The following is a 27,468-nucleotide window of genomic DNA, read 5'->3' as shown; positions in this document are numbered from 1 at the left end:
GAACAGCAACTTGGTTTCAGGGATCAGTTCTGGTGGCTTATTCACTTCTAATTTATTTAGAAAGCTGATTTGGTTTAGGGAATTTGCATACCAGAATGGCCATCTACAGGTGGTAAAGAGATGGCCATAGAGAAATTGAGAAGAGTTAAGTTTACCAAAATACAGTGATTTCAGACTGGGACTCATGCAAAACAAGGCAGTTTGCTCCCTGCCTCAGAGTAGAGGCCCGTCACTGAGGTATCAGTATGGTCCATGCCAGATGGCCCTGGACTACTAATGGCTAAGATGGCCCTGTCACTATGTGGAAATGATGCTGGATCCAAATCCTACAAAGTCAGTTCCTGATCTATGAGTCCATATTATACCTTTTACTTGATTCTTGTTTTTCTTCTTAAAATACATTCATATGTGTAAGCCTGATGATTCACAGGCCTGTACCCCTGGGGCAAATAATACATTGTATGTTAGTAAAAATAATTCAAAAAATTTAAAAAAAATTTTTTAAATATTCATAGTCTTAAATTCTTAATTGAAACCTAACATGTGCCCAGCATAAGGCATACAATGGAAAACCAAAACCAAGTAGTAAAGCATCTGCTAATAAGGTTTTCCAAGGTCAAGCTACCCTTCTATTTTGAGATTTAAATATGTTTAGTTTTAAGCTTCTCATTTTACTGCTCCATTAGAAAAAGATTAGTCTTGGGTGATATCTTTTTAATTTTTCTTAATTCCCTGTGATCTCTTGGCATGGTATGAGTTGTGATAATTTCTCTAATCTTCTAATGTTGTAATATTTTTAAAAATCAACTTCACCCAGTTTAAGTTCATTTTTACAATTTCAGAAACAAGATGTACTATATCTACTCATTTAAGATATAGTGTTTGGGGCGCCTGGGTGGCTCAGTGGGTTAAGCCGCTGTCTTCGGCTCAGGTCATGATCTCAGGGTTCTGGGATCGAGTCCCGCATCAGGCTCTGTTCAGCAGGGAGCCTGCTTCCCTATCTCTCTCTCTCTCTGGCTGCCTCTCTGTCTACTTGTGATTTCTCTGTCAAATTAATAAATTAAAAAAAAAATCTTTAAAAAGAAAAAGATATAGTGTTTAATAGGTCTAATATAAATAGAATTTTCATGCAGAAGTAGTAATATTTCAACCACATATTTTCTACTATAAAATGTTCAGAAGGATCTGAATTTGGGAACTGAGCCAAACTGCCAGGGTGGGACAGATGGCCAGGAAAAAGGCTATGAAAAATATGGCAAGAAGAATTAATCTTTGAGACTCTAGACAAGGTTCCCATGACTCAGTTAAAAGGAATTACTGAGCTAGCATCTATTTCTGGAGACAAGAGATGTGCATGCTACTTCTTTCTCTGGCCATAATGGCTATCACAGAGACCACATAACATTTCAATACTGAGAGGTACTGAGAGTGTAATACACAGTCTCTGTCCTCATGGAGGTCACAACCTAGTGTGATGACTGAAGACCACAAGCCAGTGTCCTAAAATGCTGCCTGTTGGGCACTATTTTGACACAATGAAGAAGTTACACTGTTTATACTTCTTGACAAAAAAGATAAAGTTGATTCTCCTTATACTTTATGCCTAATACATGGTCAAGGACTTTGTAGTCTTGGCTCCTGGACATCTAAGGACTACAACCAATGTTGTTGACTTGAGCTAAAAGTCACTGTTCATCTGCAGCGTGACACAGTTTACCTACTGAAAGAAATAGCAATAATTCTTTCCTCACTGAAAAAATCTGAAACTCAGAATTCTTCTTACTGACTAAGGTATTTACAAAAATGAGGTTTGGGCTCAATCCTCTTCACTTGGTTTCCGTGTACAGGAATGGAACATCTGAAAATCTTGTGATTTAAGAAAGGGAAACAGGTGGTTTTACTTAAGTGACAAGACCAAAAATGTAGTCCTCCCGAGGAGAGCAATATGACACGACTCAGCCTGATTTTCCTGTTGCTATTTGCTAGCAATAATTCGAGAAGAAAGAGGTAGTCAGTCACAAGATACCCTAAGATCTCTACTTCCTGCCAAGGAAGTATAACCAGTTCTGCATATTTAAGTTAACTCAGCATATGTGCAGGTGAATTACAAAAATAAATTTTCTGCTATTGAGAAAAGATCTGAGTGTACTCTTTTTAAAGACTGGATACAAAAGAATTCAATAAATTGCTTTTCTTTAATAAAGCTGCTAATAGCAATAATTTTTTTTTTAGTTCAAAACTCTTACAGACTGACGTCTAAAAGTTCAATCTAATTGAGCATGAATTATATGAAGAAATATTAGCTCTAACTTAAGCAAAGCAGTAGGATAATAGGGAAGTATTTTATCTGGCCTTAAAAATAAACAATGAAATATATTTTTAAAGATTTACTTATTTATTTTAGAGAGAGAAGGAGAAGATCAAGCACAAGCAGACAGAGGGGCAGAGGGGGAGAGAATCCCAAGCAGACACACATTGAGCACAGAGCCCAAAGCGGGGCTCAATCTCAAAATCCTGAGATCATGATCTGAGGTGAAACCAAGGGTCGGATACTCAACTGACTCAGCCACCCAGGTGCCCCAATGAAAAAAAAATTTTTTTAATTTAATTAAAAAAAATTAAAAACCCTGCTCACAGTTTTCACATATACTCTCTGATGCCTGAAAGGGCTTTAAAAGTGGTACACTAAAATGATACACCTAAAAAATAAGGCCTGAAATACAAAACCCAGAGAAATAGAACAAAGATCTTTTCAGTTAGGAATCTTAGACTTTTCTCTTGGTTCCAACAGAGTAGAATTGACTTGACAAAATAAAAGATGAATGGTAACAGAAGTGGGAATTCTAGAGAGTAGAGGTCAGCAAACTGTAGCCGCTGGTTAAGGCTGCTCCACCACCTGTTTTCATATGGCCTATGAGATGAAATGGCTTTTACATTTTTAAATAGTTGGGGAAAAAAAGAATATTCTGTGACATGTGCAAGTTATATGAAGTCCAAAGTTCGGTGTGAATTCATGAAGTTTCACTGGAACAGAGCTGGGCCCATTTGTTCACATATTATCTGTGGTTGCTTCACTCTACAAGGAGTGGCTGCTATAGAAACCATATGACCTTCAAAGCCTAAAACATTTCCTACTTGGCCCTTACAAAGAGAAGGCCAGCCCCTGGAACACAGGTAGAACTACCTTCATACCTGACTTGGTCAGAGGCTGTGCTCTTCTGCGACACCACAGATACTGTCAATGATGTGGGGACCAAAGGCAGAAGAAAAATTATTCAGTTTCCTTACTATCTACAGACTATTGACAAGCCCTGGAAACAGGCAGAGTGACCTTCCTTTAGGGACTAATTGCCTTTATGTTGATACTTTGCTAATGACAAAAGGCAATCTTAGCCTAACCCCCAGGACCCTGTGAGTCAACAAAAACTCCTTTGGAAACTTCCTTTATCTCTAAACACCCCAAGATACATGTTGGCAATCATGCCCCAAGCATGTGGCCCACCGATTCTTACAAACTACAAGATCCCATATAGGAATAATTTTTATGCATGAGGGAGTCACAGCAAGCAGAGCAAGTCAGGAAAAATTTCAAGGTTCTCTCTTTAACCAAAAGAAGCAAAAACAGAAAAAGAACTCAAAGAAGATACACAAATAGCAAGTAAACATATGAAAAGATGCTCCACAGATTTGTCATCAAGGAAATGCAAAGTAAAACGACAATGAGCTGCCACTACCTACCTGTTAGAATGGCCCAAATCCAGAACACTGACACCACCAAACGCTGCTAGAACTCTGACTTACTGCTGGTGGGAGTGCAAAATGGCCCACACATTTGGAAGACAGTTTGGCAGTCTAGCCTTTGGTGCTCCACCCAGTCCTCTTTGAATCCCTCTGACCAGCACTGGGTGCCCATCCTCCAACTTTTGAATCTTTGCTGCTAATGGCTCACCCCTGCCCCCACCCCCAAAGTACTACCCCAGGACCCAGAGCAGAGACACAGAAGCACCTGGGAGTTCACATCCATCCAAGCCCCTAGGAATGCCCCTCAGTCAGTGACTGATGCAGAAATATGGAAACTCAGCTCTTGCCTTAAGCGGTGACATACTTGACACAATATTTTATGCTCCAGGACTCCAGGAATCTTGCTGATCCTGGGACTTCTGAAATTATACCCTTAGTTGGCCTCTTTGTCTTCCTTTTCCTGTCCCTACCAATCAATCCCTCATTGGTTTCTCCTTGTAGCACTTCTTTAATAAATCACTGGCCTGAGAATCCCTATCTCAGGATCTGATTTTGAGGAACCTGAGCTAAGACAACCTCAGGTACTGGAATTATTAGATATATAATATAAAACAATTATGTATTAAGTGCACAAAGATTTAAAAACTGGTAACCACAGGGACACCTGAGTGGCTCAGTCAGTTAAGTGTCTTCCTTTGGCTCAGGTCATGATCCCAGGGTCTTGGGATTGAGTCCCATATCAGGCTCCTTGCTATGTGCTGAGCCTGCTTCTCCCTCTGCCTGCTACTCTGCCTGCTTGACCTTGCTCTCTCTCTCTCTCTCTCTCTCTCTCTCTGACAAATAAATAAATCTTTAAAATAAAATTTAAAAAAATCTTAAAAAAAAAGTAACCACAGAGAATGAGCAAAACAATGAGAAGCTATTAAAAATGAATGAGTATATTTGGAAAAGAGGCAGATAGATAGAACTATTAAAGTGAAAATTTGATTATTGAAATAAATTCAGTGGATGATTTAACAATAGATAAGACACAGCTAAAACTAGAATTAGTGAACTGGAAGAAAAATCTAAGGAATGTATCCAAAACATATTCCAAGGAGTCAGGGAAACAGAAAATATAAGAGAGGTTAAAAGATGTGAAGGCTAGAATGAATTGGTTCAACAGACATATAATAAGAATCCAAGAAGGAAAAATAAACCCAGCAGTCTCACTCTTAGGTATGTACACTGTAGATATTCTTGTACTTATGCACCAGGAGACATACACAAGGACATAAATGGCAACATTGTTTACAATAGCCCCCAACTGGAAATAGCTTAATGTTCATCAGAAGCATAAAACAGAAGTAAATAATAGCAAAGTCACACACTAGAAAATTATATAGCAATAAACATAGATGTACTACAGCTATAAGCAATAACATGGATGAATCTCAAAAAAATTTCATAAGGCACAAAAATAAGCAGAACAAAACCATACATTATTTAGAGTACATATCAACAGTAAAACTTCTTTAAAGCAAGGTAACAGTATAGTTACTTCTGCTGGGAAGACACGGGATCAGTTTCAAAAGGTATACACAGGGTCTTGACAATACCTAGATCTCAAGATGGATAGTAGTTTCATAAATGCTCCTTTTATTGTATACTTCATAAGCTAACATAAATGACCTATTCCTCTGTGTATTTTAAATATTATATTAAAAGTAATGTTTGCAGGATCTCTATAAAACAAATAGTATAGATAGGTGCTAAAGGCACTCAGACCTACCCTTAATGCGTCAGATGAACCAGAGTTTGAATCTTCTGCCTTACTGTGTCTTTTTGAGCAGGTTATTGACCATTTATAGACCTAAGTTTTCTCCTAAAATAATGGCAATATAATCTGCCTCCTGGGGCTTACTATGAGAATTTATATATAAGATTACCAGACTAGTAAATTCCATGGTGGATAGAACTGTATCTCTCTTAGTCATCTATACATCCCTAGTGGAGAGCATATACCTGGAACATAGTAGATATTTATTATGCTAATTCCTCTTCCGTCTATAAGAGCACAGAACAAAACGTTAGGAGTATGTGTGTTTAGTTTTAAAGTTGTTCTTTCATTTTTTTTTTCATTTGGGGTTTGTTTTTATTTTTATTTGTAAAGATTTTATTTTTAAGTAATCCCTACACCCAATGTGGGGCTTGAATTTACAACCCCAATATCAAGAGTCACATGCTCCACCAACTGAGTCAGGCAGGCAGGCACCCCTGTTTGTTCACTTTTCAGATTGACACTTCATCTTGACATTGACTCTATGTTACTACATATAAGAAGTAACTTGACTTCTCCAGGTTTTGGGTTCTTAATCTGTTACACAACAAAACTGAACTAAGGTATATCATTTCTTGGTGTCTATAGCCTGATGTCACACTATATATATTAGTTTTTTCAAAAAGTAACAATAAAGTCAGCATATATTAGTTACACAAAATGTAAATTCAAGTTACACATTCATGGATCTCCCCCAAGGAGAATAACTACCTATACAATACCACATTTGAGATGGTCAAAACTATGTTCAGCGATAGTCCTCTTGGGTGAATGTATCATAAATTAGGGCCCTCTGACCTTCCAGCACATTATATTAGTTTGGTGCTTCTATCTTTGACCTACCCATACTCAGCCTCTTTCCTATGGTTCCTATTTTCCTTCTTACCCCCTGTGATTATTCCAAAACTTACCCCTCCTCATGCTTAGCACTCAGTACACATAACTTCACCAACTCTGACACCTCTAAGTATTACAGTTATCACAGTTCATTTGAGTCCTGACAACATTAGATCAAATAGGTCAAAACAAACCTCAGGACACCCTCTTCCGAAAATATAATGCCCATGAAGCTCTAAGCTATCACATGCTGAGAGCTGGTCATCCGCCCAGAGGGAACACAGGGAAACGCTGACCTCCAGCCCAGTGTGACACAGGGACAGAAGAAAATTCACTCAGGCTAGAAGCCTAAGACGGATGTTCAGCTCCTCCACTCCCATCACACATTTTTATATCACACAAACAGTCCTCTCACAATCTGAGCCCCTTCTTCAGTCTTAATTTTTTATGATTCACCCACTGTGGGTCTGACCTTTACCAACTCAAAGGCACTGTAACAGCCATCAAATTAAAGAGTAAAATTACAGATAGTTATAGCCTTGAGAGTATGATAAACAAGACCCACTGAGAGCAGCAGAGCCTTTCCAATTCCTCCTGGAGGGTGCCAGCCAACTTACCTGATCTTTTCCAAGGCATTTGTTACCTGCTGTTGCCCAATATCATAGAGTTTCACCTTGAAGCCTCCACTGGCAAACAACATAGCCCAGCTTTGTCCAATGAGTCCACTAAAGGGAAAGAAAATTAAGAAATGTGTCCAGTTAACTTAATGGAACAGTTTTTCATTCCTAACCCAGAATGAAATTTTAAAAATTATATAGCATCCTATTCTAAAACACTTAATATCTTAAAATTATACATTTGTATAGCTGTATTTATTTAAAATATTATCTCTTAATGATAATGATCATATAATCTCTCTGATATGAGGAATTTGAGAGGCTGGGTGGAGGGTGGTGGCGGTAGGGAGGGAAAAAATGAAACAAGATGAAACCAGGGAGGGAGACAAACCGTAAGAGACTCTTAATCTCAGGAAACAAACTGAGGGCTGCTGGGGGTCGGGAGGGAGGGACAGGGTGGCTGGGTGGTGGACACTGGGAGGGTTATGTGCTATTGAGTAAGACTGATGATTCACAGACCTGTCCCCGAAGAAAATAATACATTATATGTTCATTTAAAAAATGTTATCTCTTTCCATACAGGGGCCCCTGAATCCTCAACTCAATCCTCAACAATATTACTGCTGACCAGAGTCAGCAGTAATATTCTGCCTGACACACTACCGGATGTCAGGTAGTTAACATTAGTTCACACACCGAAACAAAAACTCCACAGTCTGGAGCCAGTAGGGTGTGGTAGAAGTGAAAGACTCCTCTGTGAATTCCCATTTGACCACTGTGTCGGGCAAGTCGGGCAAGTCACTTAAGGTGAAGAACAGAGATAGTATTTTCCCCACCCTCTTCAATTAAACAATTGCTGCTACCACCACCAGCTTTTGAACACATCTTGGGTGCCATGAAATATTCAACATCTTATACATCATTCCTCTGTCAATCTTTACAACAACCCCACAAGGCAGGTGGTATTATTATTTCCCATTTTATATATGGGCAAACTGAGGCATAGAGGGGTTAAGGATATGCAAGCTAAATGTGCTGGAGCTATGAGATAAACCCAAAGAGCCAAACCCTGGGATCCTAACTAGTGGTACCTCTCCCATCCTATTTCAGTGTGCTACCAGAAAAGGAAAAGATAAAAAAGACATTAAAAACTCACACGAAGTTGTTCAAAAGGTTAAAAATGAATGTTAAGGAGCACATCTAGAGCCCAAATAATGGGTTTCTAATATCATTCTCTAATAAAGGGAACCAGAGGTTCTTGGAGAAATGGCTGATTCTAGGACTGAGCCAGGAAATACACAACATGAGCCCAGAGTAATTGGGAGTGCCAGAAAGTACACAGTGCTAATAAAAAATTAAAATTTAAAAATTTGTAAAGGCCTATCCTGACAGAACATATCAAAGGATTGCAGAAGCCAAATGAAAGAGTTCTAGGGCCCAAAATTGGAAGAAGTTGAACAAAAAAGTAAAGTAACACTGGATTATAATCCAAAGTATAAACTAAGTATCCATGAGTCCACACTGACGTCAATAAATGTTTGAATAAACAAATAAATGCGAAAGAAGCCAAATCTTCCTTGCAGAAGAATTGCCCAATAATTTATGCAGACACTCTGCCCTCAGAGAATTGTAACCTAACTCCCCACTCCTGAAGCAGGGGCTGTATGGAAGACTTCCTTCCAAAGAGTACAGCAATGAAAAGAAAAAATTTAGAATGACTTTACAGTGCTTAAAACTGGCAAAATGAAAGTTTATAAGAGCAATTCCACTCCTCAGTATGTACCCAACAGGAATGAAACATATGTCCCAAGAAAAACTACACTGTACATGTTTCTATGAGGACTACTCACAACAGCTAAATGGAAATGACCCAAAGATTCAATAGCTAGTGAACAGGTAAACAAAATGTGGTATACCCATAAAAAGTTATTCAGCCATAAAAAAGAATAAAGTATTGATACATGCTCCATGGAACCTTAAAAAAATTCTCAGCAAAAGAAATCAATTAGTAAGGTCTACATATTGCTGGATTCCACTTCTAGCAACTGGCAAATCTACAGAGACAGAAAATGGATTTGTGGTTGCCCCAGGGCTGGAGAGGAAGGAATGGGAGTGACAGCTGAGGGGTGAAGGGTTTCTTTTGGGGATGATGGGAATATTCTAAAATTCACTGTAGTGACAGTTGTACAACCCTGTGAATGTGCTAAAAGGGTGAACTGTGTGCTAGATGGATCTCAACAAATCCATTATTTAAAAAATGAATGTATGTGAAAATGCTTTGAAAACCAACTCCTGACGCACAAATGGAGAGCAATAATACTTAGTAAACTCTTAAATTTGGTTGCGTGAAAGGGCAAAGAGGAAATGAATTGCACATTTGGTAGAAGGTAGGTGGTTACCTTGAGGCAGGATTAGAATTTTAAAAATCTTTCACAAAGGTGCTTGCCTGCTACATAAGTGGTCAGCTAGAGGTGAGAGGGAAACGTCTTCTCACAACACAACTAAGGCTCAGATATTCAAGGGATTTCTCCAGTGGAGGTGACGTACAAGAAGGCAGTTTATAGAGCTAATAGGCAACAAAATCCACTTAAACTTGTCTATAATTCCAAACTCCGGAGCTGTTTCATTTCGTTCCAAGCTGACCAATTCAAAAGGGTACACTACAGTTTCCCCTTAGGGGACCTATAGGCTAACAGATACATTTGATAACCCTCCACAAGGGCAGAACTAGTGGTGGGGCCATTGAGAATTTACCCAGCCTGCTGAGTAATCCAACTCTGGGTGCAAAGATCAGCTGTGTTCAGCATCTTGTGTTTTTTAAAATGACCACTAATTACACACTCATCAAAAAAAATGAAATCTTGCCATTTGCAACTGCGTGGATAGAACTTGAGGGTATTATTCTAAGTGAAGTGAGGCAATCAGAGAAAGACAATTATCATATGATCTCACTGATATGTGGAATTAAAGAAACAAAACAGAGGATCGTGGGGAAGAGAGGAAAAAATAAAACAAGACAAAACCAGAGATGGAGACAAACCATAAGAGACCCTTAACCACAGGAAACAAACTGAGGGTTGCTGGAGGTCAGGGGGTTGGAGGGATGGGGTAACTGGGTGATGGGCTTTAAGGAGGGCACGTGATATAATGAGCACAGGATGTTATATAAGACTGATGAATCATAGGCCTATACCTCTGAACCAATAATATACTGTATGTTAATTAATTGAGTTTAAATTTAAAAATGTTTTAAAAAGTACAATAAAATAAAAATGGCCACTAAATTATACAGACTTAAAAGGAAGGAAATTCTGGACACATGCCCAACATGGATCAACACTGAAGACATAATGCAAAATAAAATTAACTCAGTCACCAAAAGACAAATACTGCATGATTCCACTTGTATGAGGTACTCAGAGTAGTCAAAATCATAGAGACAGAGAATAGAATGTTGGTCACCAGGGACTTGGCGGGGAAGGGAGGCTTGGAGATTATTTAATGGGGACAGAGTTGCAGTTTTGCAAGAGAAAAAAATTCTGGAGATTGGTTGCACAATGTAAATACACTGAACACTACTAAACCACACACTTGAAAATGTTTAAGATGGCAAATGCTATGTGCATCTCACCACAATTTTTTTAACTGTTTAAATAAACTTATTCTGCAAAAGGTAAATTCTTGGTTTGGGCAAAGCTTCCTTACCGTACCAGAGGATAACTAGCACTTTCTCCCTGGCTTAGAGGAGCATGTATTAATAACATTCAGATCTCAACTCCCATGGTCTTTCTCCAAGTATTACTGTCTGTCCCTTGGTTCTTCTGGGGACTGTACCTCAAAAGGTAATCTTGGCCCACCCAAGGTCTATCTTCTTAAGATAGTCTTTCCTCTGGGACCAACCCTAGAAAAATTCTACCCCTGCCACCCATTTTGTATGCAGATGCCTGCATTGGTGTGGATAAATCTGGAGAGGAAGCAAATGACAAATGCTTCTACCTTTATTTCTAGGTCTGGAAAGGTTACACACATCTGTTGTTTTTTGTTAGTCATGAATATCTAAGTATGTTAATAAAAAACATGGTGAATTTTACACAGTGATGTTAAACGAAAGTAGTATGAATTTATCAGCAATATGAATTTATTTTTGTTTGCTTGTTCAACAGGCTAAGTTCTATGCACCAGGAACCATGTTGCTCACCTTTGTGTTTCTAGAACACTACAGAGGCTTGATAAATGTTAGCTATTGGCAAAAAACAAACAAAACAAAAGAGACAAAGAAAAGAAAAAAACAAAACAAAGAAACAAAGAAAAGAAACCACAACAACAACAACAACAAAAACCCACCTGATTATCTAGTGATAAATACTATATAACAGTCAACAGCCTCTTCCTATGAGGTTAATATGAAGGCTACAGTTGTTCACTAAAGAAATATTTAGAGGACCTATGGGTGTTTGGCACAGTTCCAGGCACTGGGGATGCAGCAGTGACAAAACAAAAATTCTTGCATCATGGAGCTTACAGTGGGCAGGCAGAAAAAAAACTAAGCAGGTAAGTAAGATATCATAGTAAAGTAACAAGTGCTGGGGGAGAGAAGAAGCAGGGAACAGGGACAACAAGGAGGAGAATGGGGACTGGGAGGAAAAGAAATTCTAAAAGCACACCAGGGACGGACTCGCCAGGAAGGTCACATATTAACAAAGGGCTGAAGGAAGTGAGGGGGCAAGCCACAAAGGCATCTGGGAAAAAGGCATTCCCAGCAGAGGGAAGAACAGGTGCAAAAACCTGAGGGAACCTGTTGCATGGTCCAAATCAACAAGGCTGGTAAGTTTGGAGTAGAGAGGGAAGGGGGAGGATGGCAGGAGGAGGTCAGAGAGGGCAGGAGGGATGCCTCAGAGGCTGCCGAGAGCTTTTCACTTTGACTCCAAGTGAGATGCGCAGATAATAGAAGGTTTTAGAGGAAAGACATGCTCTGACTTCAGTTTTACAAGGTTCTGGCTGCTTTAATAAGAATATACCTGGGTGCCTGGGTGGTTCAGTCAGTTAAGTGTACAACTCTTGATTCAGCTCAAGTCACGATCTTAGGCTTGTGAGATCAAACTCTGCATCAGGATCCCTGCTCAGCATGGAGGCTGCTTAATATTCTCTCCCTCTCCCTGTCCTCCCACAAGTGTGCTCCCTCTATAAAAAATTTAAGAATAAACTTTTAAAAAATTAAAATTAAAAAAAAATTTTAAGTATATACTGAAGACAGGCAAAGATGGAAGTAAAAAAATCACCTAGAAGTCAGGAGACCACTGCAAAATATGGTAGTAGGCTACAGCAGGATAGAAGCAGAGGCGGAGACAGGAAATGGTCAGCGGAGTTCTGAATACACAGGTTTTCACAGGCAGACTACAAGAGTTGCTGTGTGCCACATGGGGGTGTGAGAAAAAGAACTGGGGATGACATCACGTTTCTTTTGGACAGCAGAAGAAAGGACAGAAAGGCCATTATCCCTGGTGGGGAAGCCCATACCTGAAGTAGATTTAGGGAGAGAAGATCAGGCATTATTCAATATAGGATGCTTTAAGTTTGAAAAAGATGTCTAATCACACATCTAGGAAACAACTAGACAGAAGTCTCAAGGTTAATGGGCAAGACCTAGGCGGAGGATATGAATTTGGGATTACTGCAAAGACATGGTATGTACAGGCATGAAACCAGATGAGATCACTGAGGAAATGACTAATAATAAAGAAGTCAAAGAACTGAGACTTAGAACACTCCTCCAACTTCACTGAAGGATACGGAACGGGAGATGGGAGGAAAATCAGATGCAGGGGGTCAGAGAAGTGAAAGGGAATCTCAGTGAGAAGAAAGTGACCATCTGGGTCAAAACTGACCACCGGGGTTCACAAGAGGAATGGGGGTGGGGACAGTGACAAGAGTAGTTCTGATAGACTGGTAGGGAGGAAATCCTGCCTGGGTGTAAGAGAAATGAGCCCCTAGATCTAACTACCAGTTTAGGAAATGAAGGGACAGGGGAAGGAACACATTAAATAGATACATTTGGCAAAATCCAGAATTTAGAAAATTTCACAGAACAAATGACCATGTTCTTCAACAAATAAACTGCAAGAAAATTTTAAAGAGAGCGTGAGAGAGAGAGAGAGAGAGAGAGAGATGGGGAAACCTATAGATTGAAAAAGCTAAGAAACAGATCAACTAAATACAATGTGTGGGCCTTACTTGGACCCTGAATCAATCAAACCACAAGTAAAAAAGTTTTTGGGTAATCAGGGAAATTCTGAATACTGATGGGATATTTAAAGATACTATTTGGGGGGCGACTGGGTGGCACAGTGGGTTGAGCCTCTGCCTTCGGCTCAGGCCATGATCTCAGCATCCTGGGATTGAGCCCCGTGTCGGGCTCTCTGCTCGGTGGGGAGCCTGCTTCCCTCTCTCTCTGCCTGCCTCTCTGCCTTCTTGTGATCTCTCTCTGTCAAATAAATAGGTAAAATCTTAAAAAAAAAAAAAAAGATACTATTTGATAATATTAAGGAATTTTGTTAATGTTTTATACTTGATGATGCTATTATTATAATATATTTTTAAAATATAATTGACCCTTGAACAACATGGGTTGAACTGTGTGTCCATTTATATGCAGATTTTTACAGTATAGTACTGTAAATATATTTTCTCTTCCTTGTGATTTTTTAAAAAGATTTTATTTATCTTTTTGAGAGAGAGCGAGACAGCAAGAGAGGGAACCCAAGCAGGGGGAGAAGGAGAGGGAGAAGCAGACTCCCCATATAGCAGGGAGCCTGATGCAGGGCTCAATCCCAGGATCTGGTTTCATGACCTGAGCCACAGACAGATGCTTAACTATGAGCCACTCAGGTGCCCCTTCCTTGTGATTTTCTTAACATCTTTTCTCTAGCTTACTTTAAGAACACAGTATTTAATACAGGTAATGTGCAAAATATGTGTTGCCTATTGGTGTTATCAATAAGGCTTCCAGTCAAGAGTAGGCTATCAGTAATTAAGTTTGAGAGGAGTCAAAGTTATAGATGGATTTTCAACTCCATGGGGGTGTTCAGCACCCCTAACTTCTGCATCTTTTAAGGGTCAATTGTAGTCCTTGTTTTTAGGTATATCCTGACATATTTATTAGTGAAATGATACAAATGCCTGGGATTTGTTTCAAATTAATCCACAGAAGGAAACATAAATGAAACTAGATTAGCCCCATGTTAATAACAGTTGAAACCGGGGGTAAGAGGGGTACATAAGTTTTCATTATACTATTTTCTCAACTTTGATATGATTTGAAACTAAAGAATGTGGATGGGAAGAAAGGAAGTAGAGACAGAATACAGACAATTTCATCAAGGTCTGAAGAAAAATGTGGCAGTTACTAGAAGGAGAAAGGAGGTCAAGGGGGTATTTTTATGAGGTTGGGAGAAATAGCCACATTTACACACTGTGGGGCTGATTCCTGCAGACCACATAGCACTTTGGTCTGAGGCTCCTGCACCTGGTTCCACTGCTTGGGCTGTCCTGAGGTTTGATGTTACTGAAGAAAAGACCAAGCAGATGGAAAATCCTTGGAAGTGGAGGTATCAGAAGAGAGGTAGGTAATCACTTGTCATCAAGTATTGGGTAGGTGATTGGACTATTCTCCATTTTTCTCTCAATCTTGAGATTATTCCAGTGCCACTGGGAATAACAAAAGTGAGTTGCACCTGATCCACAGATTGCCCTGGTACTCTGTACAATTCAAAGACCAATCAACAACACTCTCTAGGGTTCCTCTGAATTGGAAGCCTTTCAAAATGTGATCCAGAGGTCAGGAGAAACATAGTCCCCATTTCAGAGGAGCCGAGAGTGGTGTGTGGACAAAGCCAGGCATTGAGTGGTGGGAAGAATTTTTCCTGGAGCACACACAGGTCTTGCTGGTTCTTGACTCAGATCATCTGTTAGAATTATTTTTCAGAAATATATCCCTCAAGGATAAAGAGCAAGCTTACTTACCTCTTACTATAAAAACAGTGGTTTCCCCAAGCTCTATGTTCTTGTCTGGATGCACACTGAATCTGCAGGTTTCTACCAGGAACCTTCACATATCCCCCATGGGACTCAGGGCAAAAGGAAAAATACTAATAGCATGCTCATGCTGTTTGCTCTGCTCTGATTAAGAACGTTCTCTGTCTCTGACCCATGAGTCTCATGTCCTCTGCCACCATTCAGGAAATAGTAACAAACTAAATTATTAGCAAGCAGACAGAACGTTCAGCAGGACAGGCTTGCCTCAGGTGTGGTGTTATTTCATTGTAGTAACTCTGCACTGCTTTGAGGAAGGGATGGTGGTAGCTAGAATAGCAGTCAAAGGATGGGCTCCAAGAACTATTATCCCCACTCCATCTCCCCTCTCCCAACCTCTCCTAATTCAGCTAATCTATCCTTCAGGCTCTGAGTACAGAAAGCACTCCGCACAGTTACAACACCCCCTCTTCTGTCAGGCTTGGGCCCAAGCAACTGAAGGGAAGAGCTTGGCATGCCTCCTACTGACCTGAAAATCCTGCTAATGCCACAGAAGTGCTTGCTATCCAAGCTTCAAAGCTCTCACACAATATTCACTTGAGCTAAGCCTCTAATACATACCAGGAGTTACTGAGAGGGGCTATTATCTTGTTACAAGGTATCTTATGTAAGTAAAGCCATTAGTTGGAAAAACAGTGAAAACAACTAAGGCACCTCTACTCAACTTCGGGAAAAGGAGCAGGATTATACAGAATGTTTTACTCCATATTCTTCTGCAATATTAAAATTGTTTATGATTAATACAAAATTTACATATTACATATATAATGTACATGTTATATATAACTTATATATAAATACATATATAATGTACATATATGTATATATGTTACATATTATAATGATATATAACATGTAATTTATATCTATTTATAAAATACATAAATAATAAATATTTAAAATTTATATAATAGATATTTTATATTTATTATATAAATAATTACATAGAAATTTTTTTATTAAACTCTCAATGCTCTAGACCTAGCACTGTCCAATATGGTAGGCTCTGGCCACATGCTGCTATTTAAATTAATTAAAATTAATGAATTTTAAAAATCAGTTAATCAATAGTACTAGACATGGCTCAAGTATTCAATAGTCACATGTGATAGTGGCTACCAATCTGAACAGCAAAGGCATATACAGAATATTTCCCTCTTTGCAGCAAGTTCTATTGACAAAGCTATTCTAGCCTCTGAGGAAAAATACCCTACAGACCACAAGCCAGAGTTTGAAAGAGAAACCCTGCCTGAAGACTTCTTTCTCTTCCTCAAACACCCACTCACCCCTCCTCACACACTCCAGAGCTGCAAGCCCCTATGTTAAAAGGCCAATTAACAAGTCATCCCAAATGACCAGTTATGGACTCCAAATGTTCTTCTCCCCACTGCCAGTATCATCATGTTTGACATATATGGTGATTGATTTAACCATGAAAGGAGCCTATCATACAGCCCAACTCTAGAATGGATACTTTCCCAGCAGGGCTTACAGTGGTGTGTCCACTCTATGATCACCATTAAATAAAGTACATAGGATTTCTGTACTTTGTTGTATGTATAATAAAATGCATAGAAATATTTTTCAAAAAGATTCTTCTTTTCCTTCCCACTCTGTGGTTTCAGAAATTACCACATTCCTCCAAAATGACTCTTCGCCTCTCTCCATGTAAAAGCTTTTGCCCATAGGCTGGTCAGGCACGACAGCATGTCAAGCTGACTCCCTCAGGGGCGAGAGCTCCATGGGGCCTCCAAAGCAGCCTTAGCAGCAGACCCCTCTGTCAGGAAGTCCCCCCACATCCTGTGTCTACCACACTATGAATCGGAGAGGATGGGCACAAAAGAAAAGGCCCTTAAGTGCCACGCACGGGTAAGGCTCACAGGCCAAACAAGACAGAATGGTGAGAGGCTTCGGCTGCCATGTTATCAAAGCCCAAAGTACCGTGGCTGCTGTTACAGAAAAGACTTTCCACAAAGGAGAACACAATAGAGTCATCTCATTAAGTAAACCTCCTCCCACAACTTGACTTGCCTTTTCAAAATGCGCTTAAGTGCCTCTCAAACGAGCCCATACTACAAGGGGAGGCACAACAAGTGGGGAGAAGGAAGTTCTCTCTTTCCTGATTCACCAAGGTCACATCATTGCTTAAACCTTCATTGTCCAGCACAGCAGTCATTTCACAGCCACATGGCACTGCTCAGCACTTGAAGAGTGACCACCCCCAACTCTGCAACTATGCTGCAATCATATAGAAGTCAGTCACATGTCCGAGAGAGCTGTAGTCCTTCCTCTACAAATGCAGTTGGGGGTGGGGTGGCATTCATTCTAGAGCAGTTTTCAGCCTTTCAAAGACATTTTTATAATAATCCAAGCTACTATCGTCCTCATGTTTGAATAATGATTGCCAAATAAATTAACTGATCTTAATAACTTTGTTAGTGACCAAAAAATTAACATAAGACAAATGTCCAAAAAGAAATAATATTTATAACATATAAATATACAAAAATTCCTATAAACCCAGAAATAGATGAATACACCAAACACAAGAGGAGGGGACCTCTATAAAGTATGTGAGCAAACTAACTTGAAAATACACTCTACTGCTTTATTCTAATAATAGCAAATAAAATATATATCCAAAAGGCAGAGATTTTTAAAAACTGACAATGTTTAGTGTTGGCAAAGTTACGGGCAAATGGGCACTTACAAACCATTGTGGGTAATAAAAGAGGTGCAAAGTAGCTGAAGGAAGTCTCATAGCCTGTATCAAAATTAAGTATTTCTAATATTTGGCCTGGGAATTTTACTTATAGAACTGATCTTAGATTAGGTTAACCTGGGCAACACACAGACAATCATTTACAGTAGAATTTATATTAGCAAAAAAGTAAAAACTAACCCTATGACATAAAGCATTAATTAAATAAATTATATACAGATAAAGCAAATAGAGCAAATTTTTAATAATTAGTGACTAGCAAAGTAGTATGTGGGTATTCTTTTTTCAATAATTTCTACTTTTCTGTGTATTTGAGAATTGTTATAAAAATTTGGGGAGAAATTAGTTATGTTCCATATAACAGGCATTAATGACAAAGCTGATTTCTTCTTCTTACAATAGTTTCAAAGCCTGTATTGCCCATAGTCCTCTAGAGGAGGAACCAAGAGCAAAAAGCCAACTGCTGGGAAGCTGCTGGCATCCCTTTGCCCTCACACATGCTCAGCCATTTATGAATGGATATGACACGGACAACTGACCCAAAGCACAAGCCAACTGTCTTACCAGCATCCTGCTATACCTGTAGCCTGGCTTGCACAGAGGGGCCAAGCCAATCAGATTTCCTCACCTGTAAATTGAACCTAAAATGTGGAAACTCTTAGTCAGTAATAGGCACTGGAGTTGAAAGATTATAATGCTGGGGTTGGCAGCAATGTGTAAGAATAAGAAGCAAAGGAGAGAGGAAAAGTGAGCAAGTGCAAGCAGGGGGAATCGATAGCACAGACTAATACAACCAGGTACAAAGATCAGACAACACAACCCCAGAATAAATGTTCTGTCAGCTTTCTTGTTCCCAGTACTACTTTACCTTGGGCCCAAATACAATTAGCTTCCTGCCCTTAGAGCCAATGACATTTTTTTTAAAGACTTTTTTATTTATTTGACAGAGAGCGATCACAAGTAGGCAGAGAGGCAAGCAGAGAGAGAGAGGGAGGAGGAAGCAGGCTCCCTGCCCAGCAGAGAGCCCGATGATCCCAGGACCCTGAGATCATGACCTGAGCTGAAGGCAGAGGCTTAACCCACTGTGCCACCCAGGCAGCCCGAGCCAGTGACATTTTATTAACTTTTTCTGAACCACTAGATACCTGGAGACCACATAATATGTCCCTACCATTCTAACTATTCTCATATGCTTTAAAGCTTCTAAATTCATAAATCTGAATTAGTACTTCATAAAACTACTGCAAGTAAGGGGGCACCTGGGTGGCTTAGTTGGTGAAGTGTCTGCCTTCAGCTCAGGTCATGATGCCAGGGTCCTGGGATGGAGCCCCCACTGAGCCCCTTGTTAAGGCCTATGTCGAGCTAGTGCTGGGTTCCCTGCTTAGCAGGGAGTCTGCTTGTCCCTCCCTCAGCTGTCCCCCTCCCCCTTCTGGTGTTCTCCCTCATGCTCTCTCTCTCTCTCAAATAAATAAAATCTTTAAAAAAAAAAAAAAACTGCAGGTGAACATTATTCTGTTACATAGCAGCAAAGCAGCAGGGGAGAAAAGTTAAGTAATAAAATTGATTCAATTCTGGGGTGCCTGGGTGGCTCAGTCAGTTCAGCGTCTGGCTTTTGCTCAGGTCATGATCTCAGGGTCCTGGAAGCCAGCCCTACAGCTGGCTCTCCACTCAGTGGTGAGTCTGTCCCTCCCCTAGCTCATACTCTGACTCTCTCTCAAATGAATAAAATCTTTTTAAAAAATTGTTTCAGTTCTAATTTTTTTAAAAAGATTTTATTTATTTATTTGACAGACAAGAGATCACAAGTAGGCAGAGAGGCAGGCAGAGAGAAAGGAAGAGAAGCAGGCTCCCTGTTGAGCAGAGAGCCCAATACAGGGCTCGATCCCAAACCCTAGGATCATGACCTGAGCTGAAGGCAGAAGCTTTAACCCACTGAGCCACCCAGACACCCCTCAATTCTAATTTTATCATTAATGGCATTTAGCTTTGAAAAAAATCCACACTAGATATTTTTTAAAGTATCTTTCCATTCTATAGTTACTTATTCATTGAGCAAAAGATGAAGTAAAACTGTTTCTACATTATTATTCTAAGTTGGCTATGAAATATTTGTCAGTAAGAGCTATTAAATATTTCCTAGGAAGGGCACATTTGGTGTTTGAGCTGAAGCAACTAGAGCATGGTAGGGTTTGCTCTCTGTTTGCCTGTGTATATAGCCATATGCCTACATGTTTTAATGCAAAAATTAGCAGAATAATACCTAGGATAGCACTCCAAAAAAAATTCATGCCTCAGAAAATTTCTTATAAAAAATGTACATAAGTCACCCTCAAGTAAAATTTTGGAATTAAAAAGTTAAGACTAGCTTAAGGGATGCATTACCTGAAATAAAATAACATTCTACTAGACAAGGTTCAAGATTGGCAACTTATAAGGTCCTGAACTCGCCTCTTACCAGGAACAGAACAAATCTACAACTACACATTAAACAATTTCCTCTGAAAAGGACCCAGAAGCCAGCAGAATAGCTCCTCCACAACAAAAAATAGAAGGGCCACACTAAGTGGAATAGGAGAGACACCGTCTCATAAGAAACCCCACCCAAGCCTCATCATAATACAAATCTTGTTCCCAAGGACCAAAGGATTTATGCTCCCACATCAGGCAACCGAATCCTACAGAACTACACTAGAGAGACAAGCTCCCCACCTCCAAGTGCCTGGCTTCAAACACCAACGGGCTTACTTCCAGGAGAACCATAGGGTTATATGGAATGAAAAATCCGCTCTTAAAGGGCTCGTGCACAGACCCACAGACCCTGGGACCCAGCAAAAAAGCAACAGTTCTAAAGGCACCTAGCATATGCAAAGGAGACTCACCTATTAGTTTTAAAGCATCTGAGGAAAGGCAGGAACTTGTTGGGACTCTCTCTGAAGACAGAGGCATCAATGGGTACCATTTTTGTGTCCTCCTTTTTTTTTTTTTTTTTTTTTACTTCTTTTCAGTGTTCCAGCATTCATTGTTTATGCACCACACCCAGTGCTCCATGCAATGCGTGCCCTCCATAGTATTATAAGCCACCAGGCTCACCCATCCACCCACGCCCCGCTCCAAAACCCTCAGTTTGTTTCTCAGTGTCCACAGTCTCTCATGGTTTGTCTCCCCCTCCAATCTCCCCCAATTCACTTCTCCTCTCCATCTCCAAATGTCCTCCATGTTATTCCTTATGCTCCACAAGTAAATGAAACCATTTGATAACTGACCCTCTCTGCTTGACTTATTTCACTCAGCATAATCTATTGCAGTGTGTTCTCCTTCTGCCTTGTTGGTGCCAACTTTGGCAAGCACCATTTCTGTATACCCCTTCCCCAGCCTACTATCTCAGGTGGGAATGCTGTGCCCCCACCTCCATAGGATACTGCCTGGGCCTGCCTTGCCAAAGCCAGCAGGCACACACACCCTACCCAGGAGATGGCCCTGGCACTGGTGGCCAGAGGGGATCGTGTTTCTGGGCCCCATGTGTCTGAAACAATCAGAGAGACACTTCCTGCCAGGCTACCACTCCCACGGCTCTATGCAACAAAAGGCAGAAACACATGTGAAAAGGCCTATTTTCTTGTTCTGGAGCTTCAGCCTAAAAGGCAGGCTATTATTATTACCTATCAATAATTACTTTAAATGTAAATGAACTAAGTTCTACAATCAAAAGAGTAGCTAAACAGATAGTAAGATAAGATCCATCTATATACTGTCTACAACAGTCTCACCTCAGATGTAAGGACACATACAGTGGAAAGAAAAGATATTCCATGCAAACAAAACCAAAGCTAGGTAGCTATACTTATACCAGACAAAAGAGACTTTGAAACAAATACTGTAATAGAAGACAAAGAAGAGCATTACATAATGATAAAGGGGTCGACCCAACAAGGGGATATAACATTTTTAAGTATTTATGCACGCAACATAGAAGTGGCTAAATATATAAGGCAAATATTAATAGACATAAAAGGAGAAATTGACAGCAATAATACTATAATAGAAGGAGGCTTTAACATCCCACTTACATCAATGGATAAATTATCCAAACAAAAAGTCAGTAATTCGACTATTGGGTATTTACTCAGGGAAAATGATAATTCTTAAAGATACATGAACCCCTATGTTTATTGCACCATTATTTACAATAGCCAAGACATGCAAGCAACCTAAATGTCCATTGACAGATAAATGGATAAGGAAAATGTAGCGCACACACAGAGAGGAATATTACAGTCATAAAAATGTGTGAGATCATGCCATTTGAGACAGGAATGGACCTACAGGATATTACACTAAGTGAAATAAGTCAGACTGAGGAAGACAAATATCATATGATTCCACTCATTAATGGGATCTTAGAATATGAATAAACAAAAAGAAACAAAACTACACATATAGAGAACAAACTGATGGTTGCTGGGGGCAGAGGGGCAAAATGGGTGGAGGGGAGAGGGAGGCAGAGGCTTCCAGTCATGAAATAAATAAGTCATAGGAAGAAAAAGCAAAGCATAATGAATACTGTCATTATAATGCTGTAATGTCAATGATGCTGTAATGGCACAGATGGTAACTCTACTTGTGATGAATTGAGCATAATGTACAAACTTGTAAAATCACTAAGTTGTACAAATGAAACTAATGTAACATTGTGTGTCAGCTATACTCAAAAAAAAAGTAGCTATCTCATGAAAAGAAATTAAATCTAAACACATTGCTGTTCTTTAATCAATTAATTAAAAACAAATTTAGCAGAATACATATTCTTCTCTAGTACACATGGAACATTCAGAATAGATCATATGTTAGTCCAAAAAACAAGTCTCAATCAATTTAAGAACATTAAAATCATATCAAACACATTCTCCAATTTTAATGTATGAAACTAGAAATCAATATAGAAAGACAATTGGAAAAATCACAAATATGTGAAGATAACACAACATGCTACTGAACAATCAATGTGTTAAGAATAAATCAAAGGAGAAATAAGAAAAAAATTCAAAGAGAAATACAACAGTCCAAAATCTACAGAATTCAGCAAAAGCAGTTTCAAGAGGGAAGTTTATAGTGTTACAGACCAACCTCAAGAAACAAGAAAAATTTCAAATAAACAATCTAACTCTATACCTAAAGGAACTAGGGAAAAAAAGAACAGACAACTCTACAAAATTAGTAGAAAGAAGAAAATAAAGACCAGGGCAGACATAAGTAGAACAGAGACTAAAAAGACAACAGAAAGGATAAATGAAATGAAGAGCTTTCCTTTGAAAAGGTAAACAAATTGACAAACCTTAACCAAGCTCACCAAAAATGAGGGACAGGGGTTCTTCAAATAAATAAAATCAGAAATGAAAGAGGAATAGTTACAACTAATACCACGAGAAATATGAAGGATTTTAAGAGACTACTAAAACAATTATATGCCAACAAATGGGACAACCTAGAAGAGATGGATAAATTCCTATAAACAATCCTCTAAGAAAATCTGAATAGACTGATTACTAGCAAGGAGATTCAATCAGCCATTAAAACCCTTCCAACAGTGCAAGCTGGTGCAGCCATTCCGGAAAACAGTATGGACATTCCTCAAAAAGTTGAAAATAGGGGAGGAGTCAAGACAGCGAAGTAGCAGGCTGAGACTACTTCAGGTAGCAGGAGATCAGCTAGATAGCTTATCTAAAGATTGCAAACACCTACAAATCTAACGGCAGATCGAAGAGAAGAAGAACAGCAATTCTAGAAACAGAAAATCAACCACTTTCTGAAAGGTAGGACTGGCGGAGAAGTGAATCCAAAGCGACGGGAAGATAGACTGCGGGGGGAAGAGCCAGCTCCCAGCAAGTGGCCGAGCTATGGAGCACAAAATAAGGACTTTTAAAAGTCTGTTCTGCTGAGGGACACCGCTCCAGAGTGGGATCCTAAACCGGGGTGAAGCCCACGTGGGGTCAGCGTGGCCTCAGGTCCCGCAAGGTCACAGAAGGATCGGGGGTGTCTGAGTGTCGCAGAGCTTGCGGGTATTAGAACGGGGAAGCCGGCAACAGAGACAGAGCCGAGGAGTGAGCTCTCAGCTTGGGGTTACCTTGAACCAGTCACCGGCTCGGTGAGCTCGGAGCGCAGCCGGAGGCCAGGGAGACAGGAGTAATTGAGCGCTATTCTCTGAGGGCGCACTGAGGAGTGGGGCCCCGAACTCGTGGGGCCCCAAACTCTTGGCTCCCCCGCCCAGAGACTGGGAGGCTGCTATTTGTATTCCCATCCTCCAGAACTCTACGGAAAGCACTCAGGGAACAAAAGCTCCTGAAAGCAAACACTAGCGGATTACTCAGCCCGGCCCCTGGTAAGAGTGGTGCAATTCCGCCTGGGGCAAAGACACTTGAGAATCACTACACCAGGCCCCTCCCCCAGAAGATCAACAAGAAATCCAGCCAGGACCAAGTTCACCTAACAAGGAGTGCAGTTTCAATACCAAGGACAGCAGTGGAATTCCAGAGGAGGAGAAAGCAAAGCACTGAACTCATTGCTTTCTCCCCATGATTCTTTAGTCTCGCAGTTAATTTAAATTTTTTTTCCTTTTTCAATTTTTTTTCTTCTGCTGCTAAATTTTTTCTAACTTTTACCCTTTTCGTTTTTAACATTTTTAAACTAGTTTATCTAGTACATATTTTTTCTTTCTTTTTTATATTTTTTCTTTATTCATTTTCTTTTTTTAATTGGTTCTTTTTTTTCTCTTAACTTCTTTTTATCCCCTTTCTCCCCCCACCCCCGCCTCGATTTGGGATCTCTTCTGATTTGGTTAAAGCATAGTTTCTTGGGGTCTTTGCCACCCTTTAAGTATTTTACTTGCTCCTTCATATACTCTTATCTGGACAAAATGACAAGGTGGAAAATTCACCACAAAAAAAAGAACAAGAGGCAGTACCAAAGGCTAGGGACCTAATCAATACAGACATTGGTAATATGTCAGATCTAGAGTGCAGAATGACGATTCTCAAGGTTCTAGCCGGGCTCAAAAAAGGCATGGAAGATATTAAAGAAACCCTCTCGGGAGATATAAAAGCCCTTTCTGGAGAAATAAAAGAACTAAAATCTAACCAAGTTGAAATCAAAAAAGCTATTAATGAAGTGCAATAAAAAATGGAGGCTCTCACTGCTAGGATAAATGAGGAGGGAGAATTCGAGAGATAAGTGACACCATAAGACGAAACAACATTAGAATAACTGGGATTCCAGAACAAGAAGAAAGAGATAGGAGAACAGAAGGTATATTGGAGAGAATCTCCCTAGTATAGCAAAGGGAACAAGCAACAAAATCAAGGAGGTGCAGAGAACCCCCCTCAAAATCAATAAGAATAGGTCCACACCCCATCACCTAATAGTAAAATTTACAAGTCTTAGTGACAAAGAGAAAATCCTGAAAGCAGCCCAGGAAAAGAAGTCTGTAACATACAATGGTAAAAATATTAGATTGGCAGCACACTTATCCACAGAGACCTGGCATGCCAGAAAGAGCTGGCATGATAAATTCAGAGCACTAAACAAGAAAAACATGCAGCCAAGAATACTGTATCCAGCTAGGCTATCATTGAAAATAGAAGGAGACATTAAAAGCTTCCAGGACAAACAAAAATTGAAAGAATTTGCAAACACCAAACCAGCTCTACAGGAAATATTGAAAGCGGTCCTCTAAGCAAAGAGAGAGCCTAAAAGTAGTAGATCAGAAAGGAACAGAGACAATATACAGTAACAGTCACCTTACAAGCAATACAATGACACTAAATTCATATCTTTCAATAGTTACCCTGAATGTTAATGGGCTAAATGCCCCAATCAAAAGACACGGTGTATCAGAATGGATAAAAAAGCAAAACCCTTCTATATGTTGCCTACAAGAAACTCATTTTAAACCCAAAGACACCTCCAGATTTAAAGTGAGGGGTGGAAAGCAATTTACCATGCTAATGAACATCAGAAGAAAGCAGGAGTGGCAATCCTTATATCAGATCAATTAGATTTTAAGCCAAAGACTATAATAAGAGATTAGGAAGGACACTATATCATACTCAAAGGGTCTGTCCAATAAGAAGATCTAACAATTTAAAATACCTATGCCCCTAACGTGGGAGCAGCCAACTATATAAACCAATTAATAACAAAATCAAAGAAACACATCAACAATAATACAATAATAGTAGGGGACTTTAACACTCCCCTCACTGCAATGGACAGATCATCCAAGCAAAAGATCAACAAGGAAATAAAGGCCTTAAATGATACACTGGACCAGATGGACATCACAGATATATTTAGAACATTTCATCCCAAAGCAACAGAATACACATTCTTCTCTAGTGCGCATGGAACATTCTCCAAAACAGATCACATCCTCGGTCTTAAATCAGGTCTCAACCAGTATCAAAAGATTGGGATCATTCCCTGACTATTTTCAGACCTCAATGCTCTGAAGCCAGAACTCAATCACAAGAGGAAATTTGGAAAGAACCCAAATACATGGAGACTAAACAGCATCCTACTAAAGAATGAATGGGTCAACCAGGAAATCAAAGAATTGAAAAAATTCATGGAAACAAATGATAATGAAAACACAACGGTTCAAAACCTATGGGACACAACAAAGGCAGTCCTGAGAGGAAAATATATAGTGATACAAACCTTTCTCAAGAAACAAGAGAGGTCTCAGGTACACAACCTAACCCTACACCTAAAGGAGCTGGAGAAAGAACAAGAGAGAAACCCTAAACCCAGCAGGAGAAGAGAAATCATAAAGATCAGAGGAGAAATCCATGAAATAGAAACCAAAAAAACAACAGAACAAATCAATGAAACTAGGAGCTGGTTCGTTGAAAGAATTAATAAGATTGATAAACCCCTGGCCAGACTTATCAAAAAGAAAAGAGAAAGGACCCAAATAAATAAAATCATGAATGAAAGAGGAGAGATCACAACTAACACCAAAGAAATACAAACTATTATAAGAACATACTATGAGCAACTCTACGCCAACAAATTTGACAATCTGGAAGAAATGGATGCATTCCTAGAAACATATAAATTACCACAACTGAACCAGGAAGAAATAGAAAACTTGAACAAACCCATAACCAGTAAGGAGTTTGAAACAGTCATCAAAAATCTCCAAACAAACAAAAGCCCAGGGCAAGACGGCTTCCCGGGGGAATTCTACCAAACATTTAAAGAAGAACTAATTCCTATTCTCCTGAAACTGTTCCAAAAAACAGAAATGGAAGGAAAACTTCCAAACTCATTTTATGAGACCAGCATCACCTTGATACCAAAACCAGACAAGGATCCCATCAAAAAAGAGAGCTACAGACCAATATCCTTGATGAACACATATGCGAAAATTCTCACCAAAATACTAGCCAATAGGATTCAACAGTACATTAAAAGGATTATTCACCACAATGACGTGGGATTTATTCCAGGACTGCAAGGTTGGTTCAACATCCACAAATCAATCAATGTGAGACAACACATCAATAAAAGAAAAAACAAGAACCATATGATACTCCCAATAGATGCTGAAAAAGCATTTGACAAAGTACAGCATCCCTTCCTGAACAAAA

General features: G+C 39.5%; 1 protein-coding gene across 3 annotated transcripts in view; it reads right to left on the bottom strand.

Annotated features, from left to right (window-relative positions):
• The window catches only part of CRYL1 (crystallin lambda 1), a 145,413-nt gene that overhangs the window by 110,278 nt on the left and 7,667 nt on the right, over window positions 1–27,468 (bottom strand). For 2 of the 3 annotated variants that reach the window (XM_059144862.1, XM_059144863.1), the window contains exon 2: window positions 7,015–7,122. In XM_059144862.1, the coding sequence (XP_059000845.1) occupies window positions 7,015–7,122 (108 nt within the window). Of the gene's footprint in view, window positions 1–7,014; window positions 7,123–23,945; window positions 23,965–27,468 lie in introns of those variants that run through there. The other variant, XM_059144864.1, reaches the window with a different exon arrangement.

Source organism: Mustela lutreola, chromosome 13, assembly GCF_030435805.1.
Source record: "Mustela lutreola isolate mMusLut2 chromosome 13, mMusLut2.pri, whole genome shotgun sequence".
Taxonomy (NCBI): domain Eukaryota; kingdom Metazoa; phylum Chordata; class Mammalia; order Carnivora; family Mustelidae; genus Mustela; species Mustela lutreola.
Note: the sequence above shows the minus strand (reverse complement) of the source record. Positions and strands in the feature narration are given on the sequence as shown.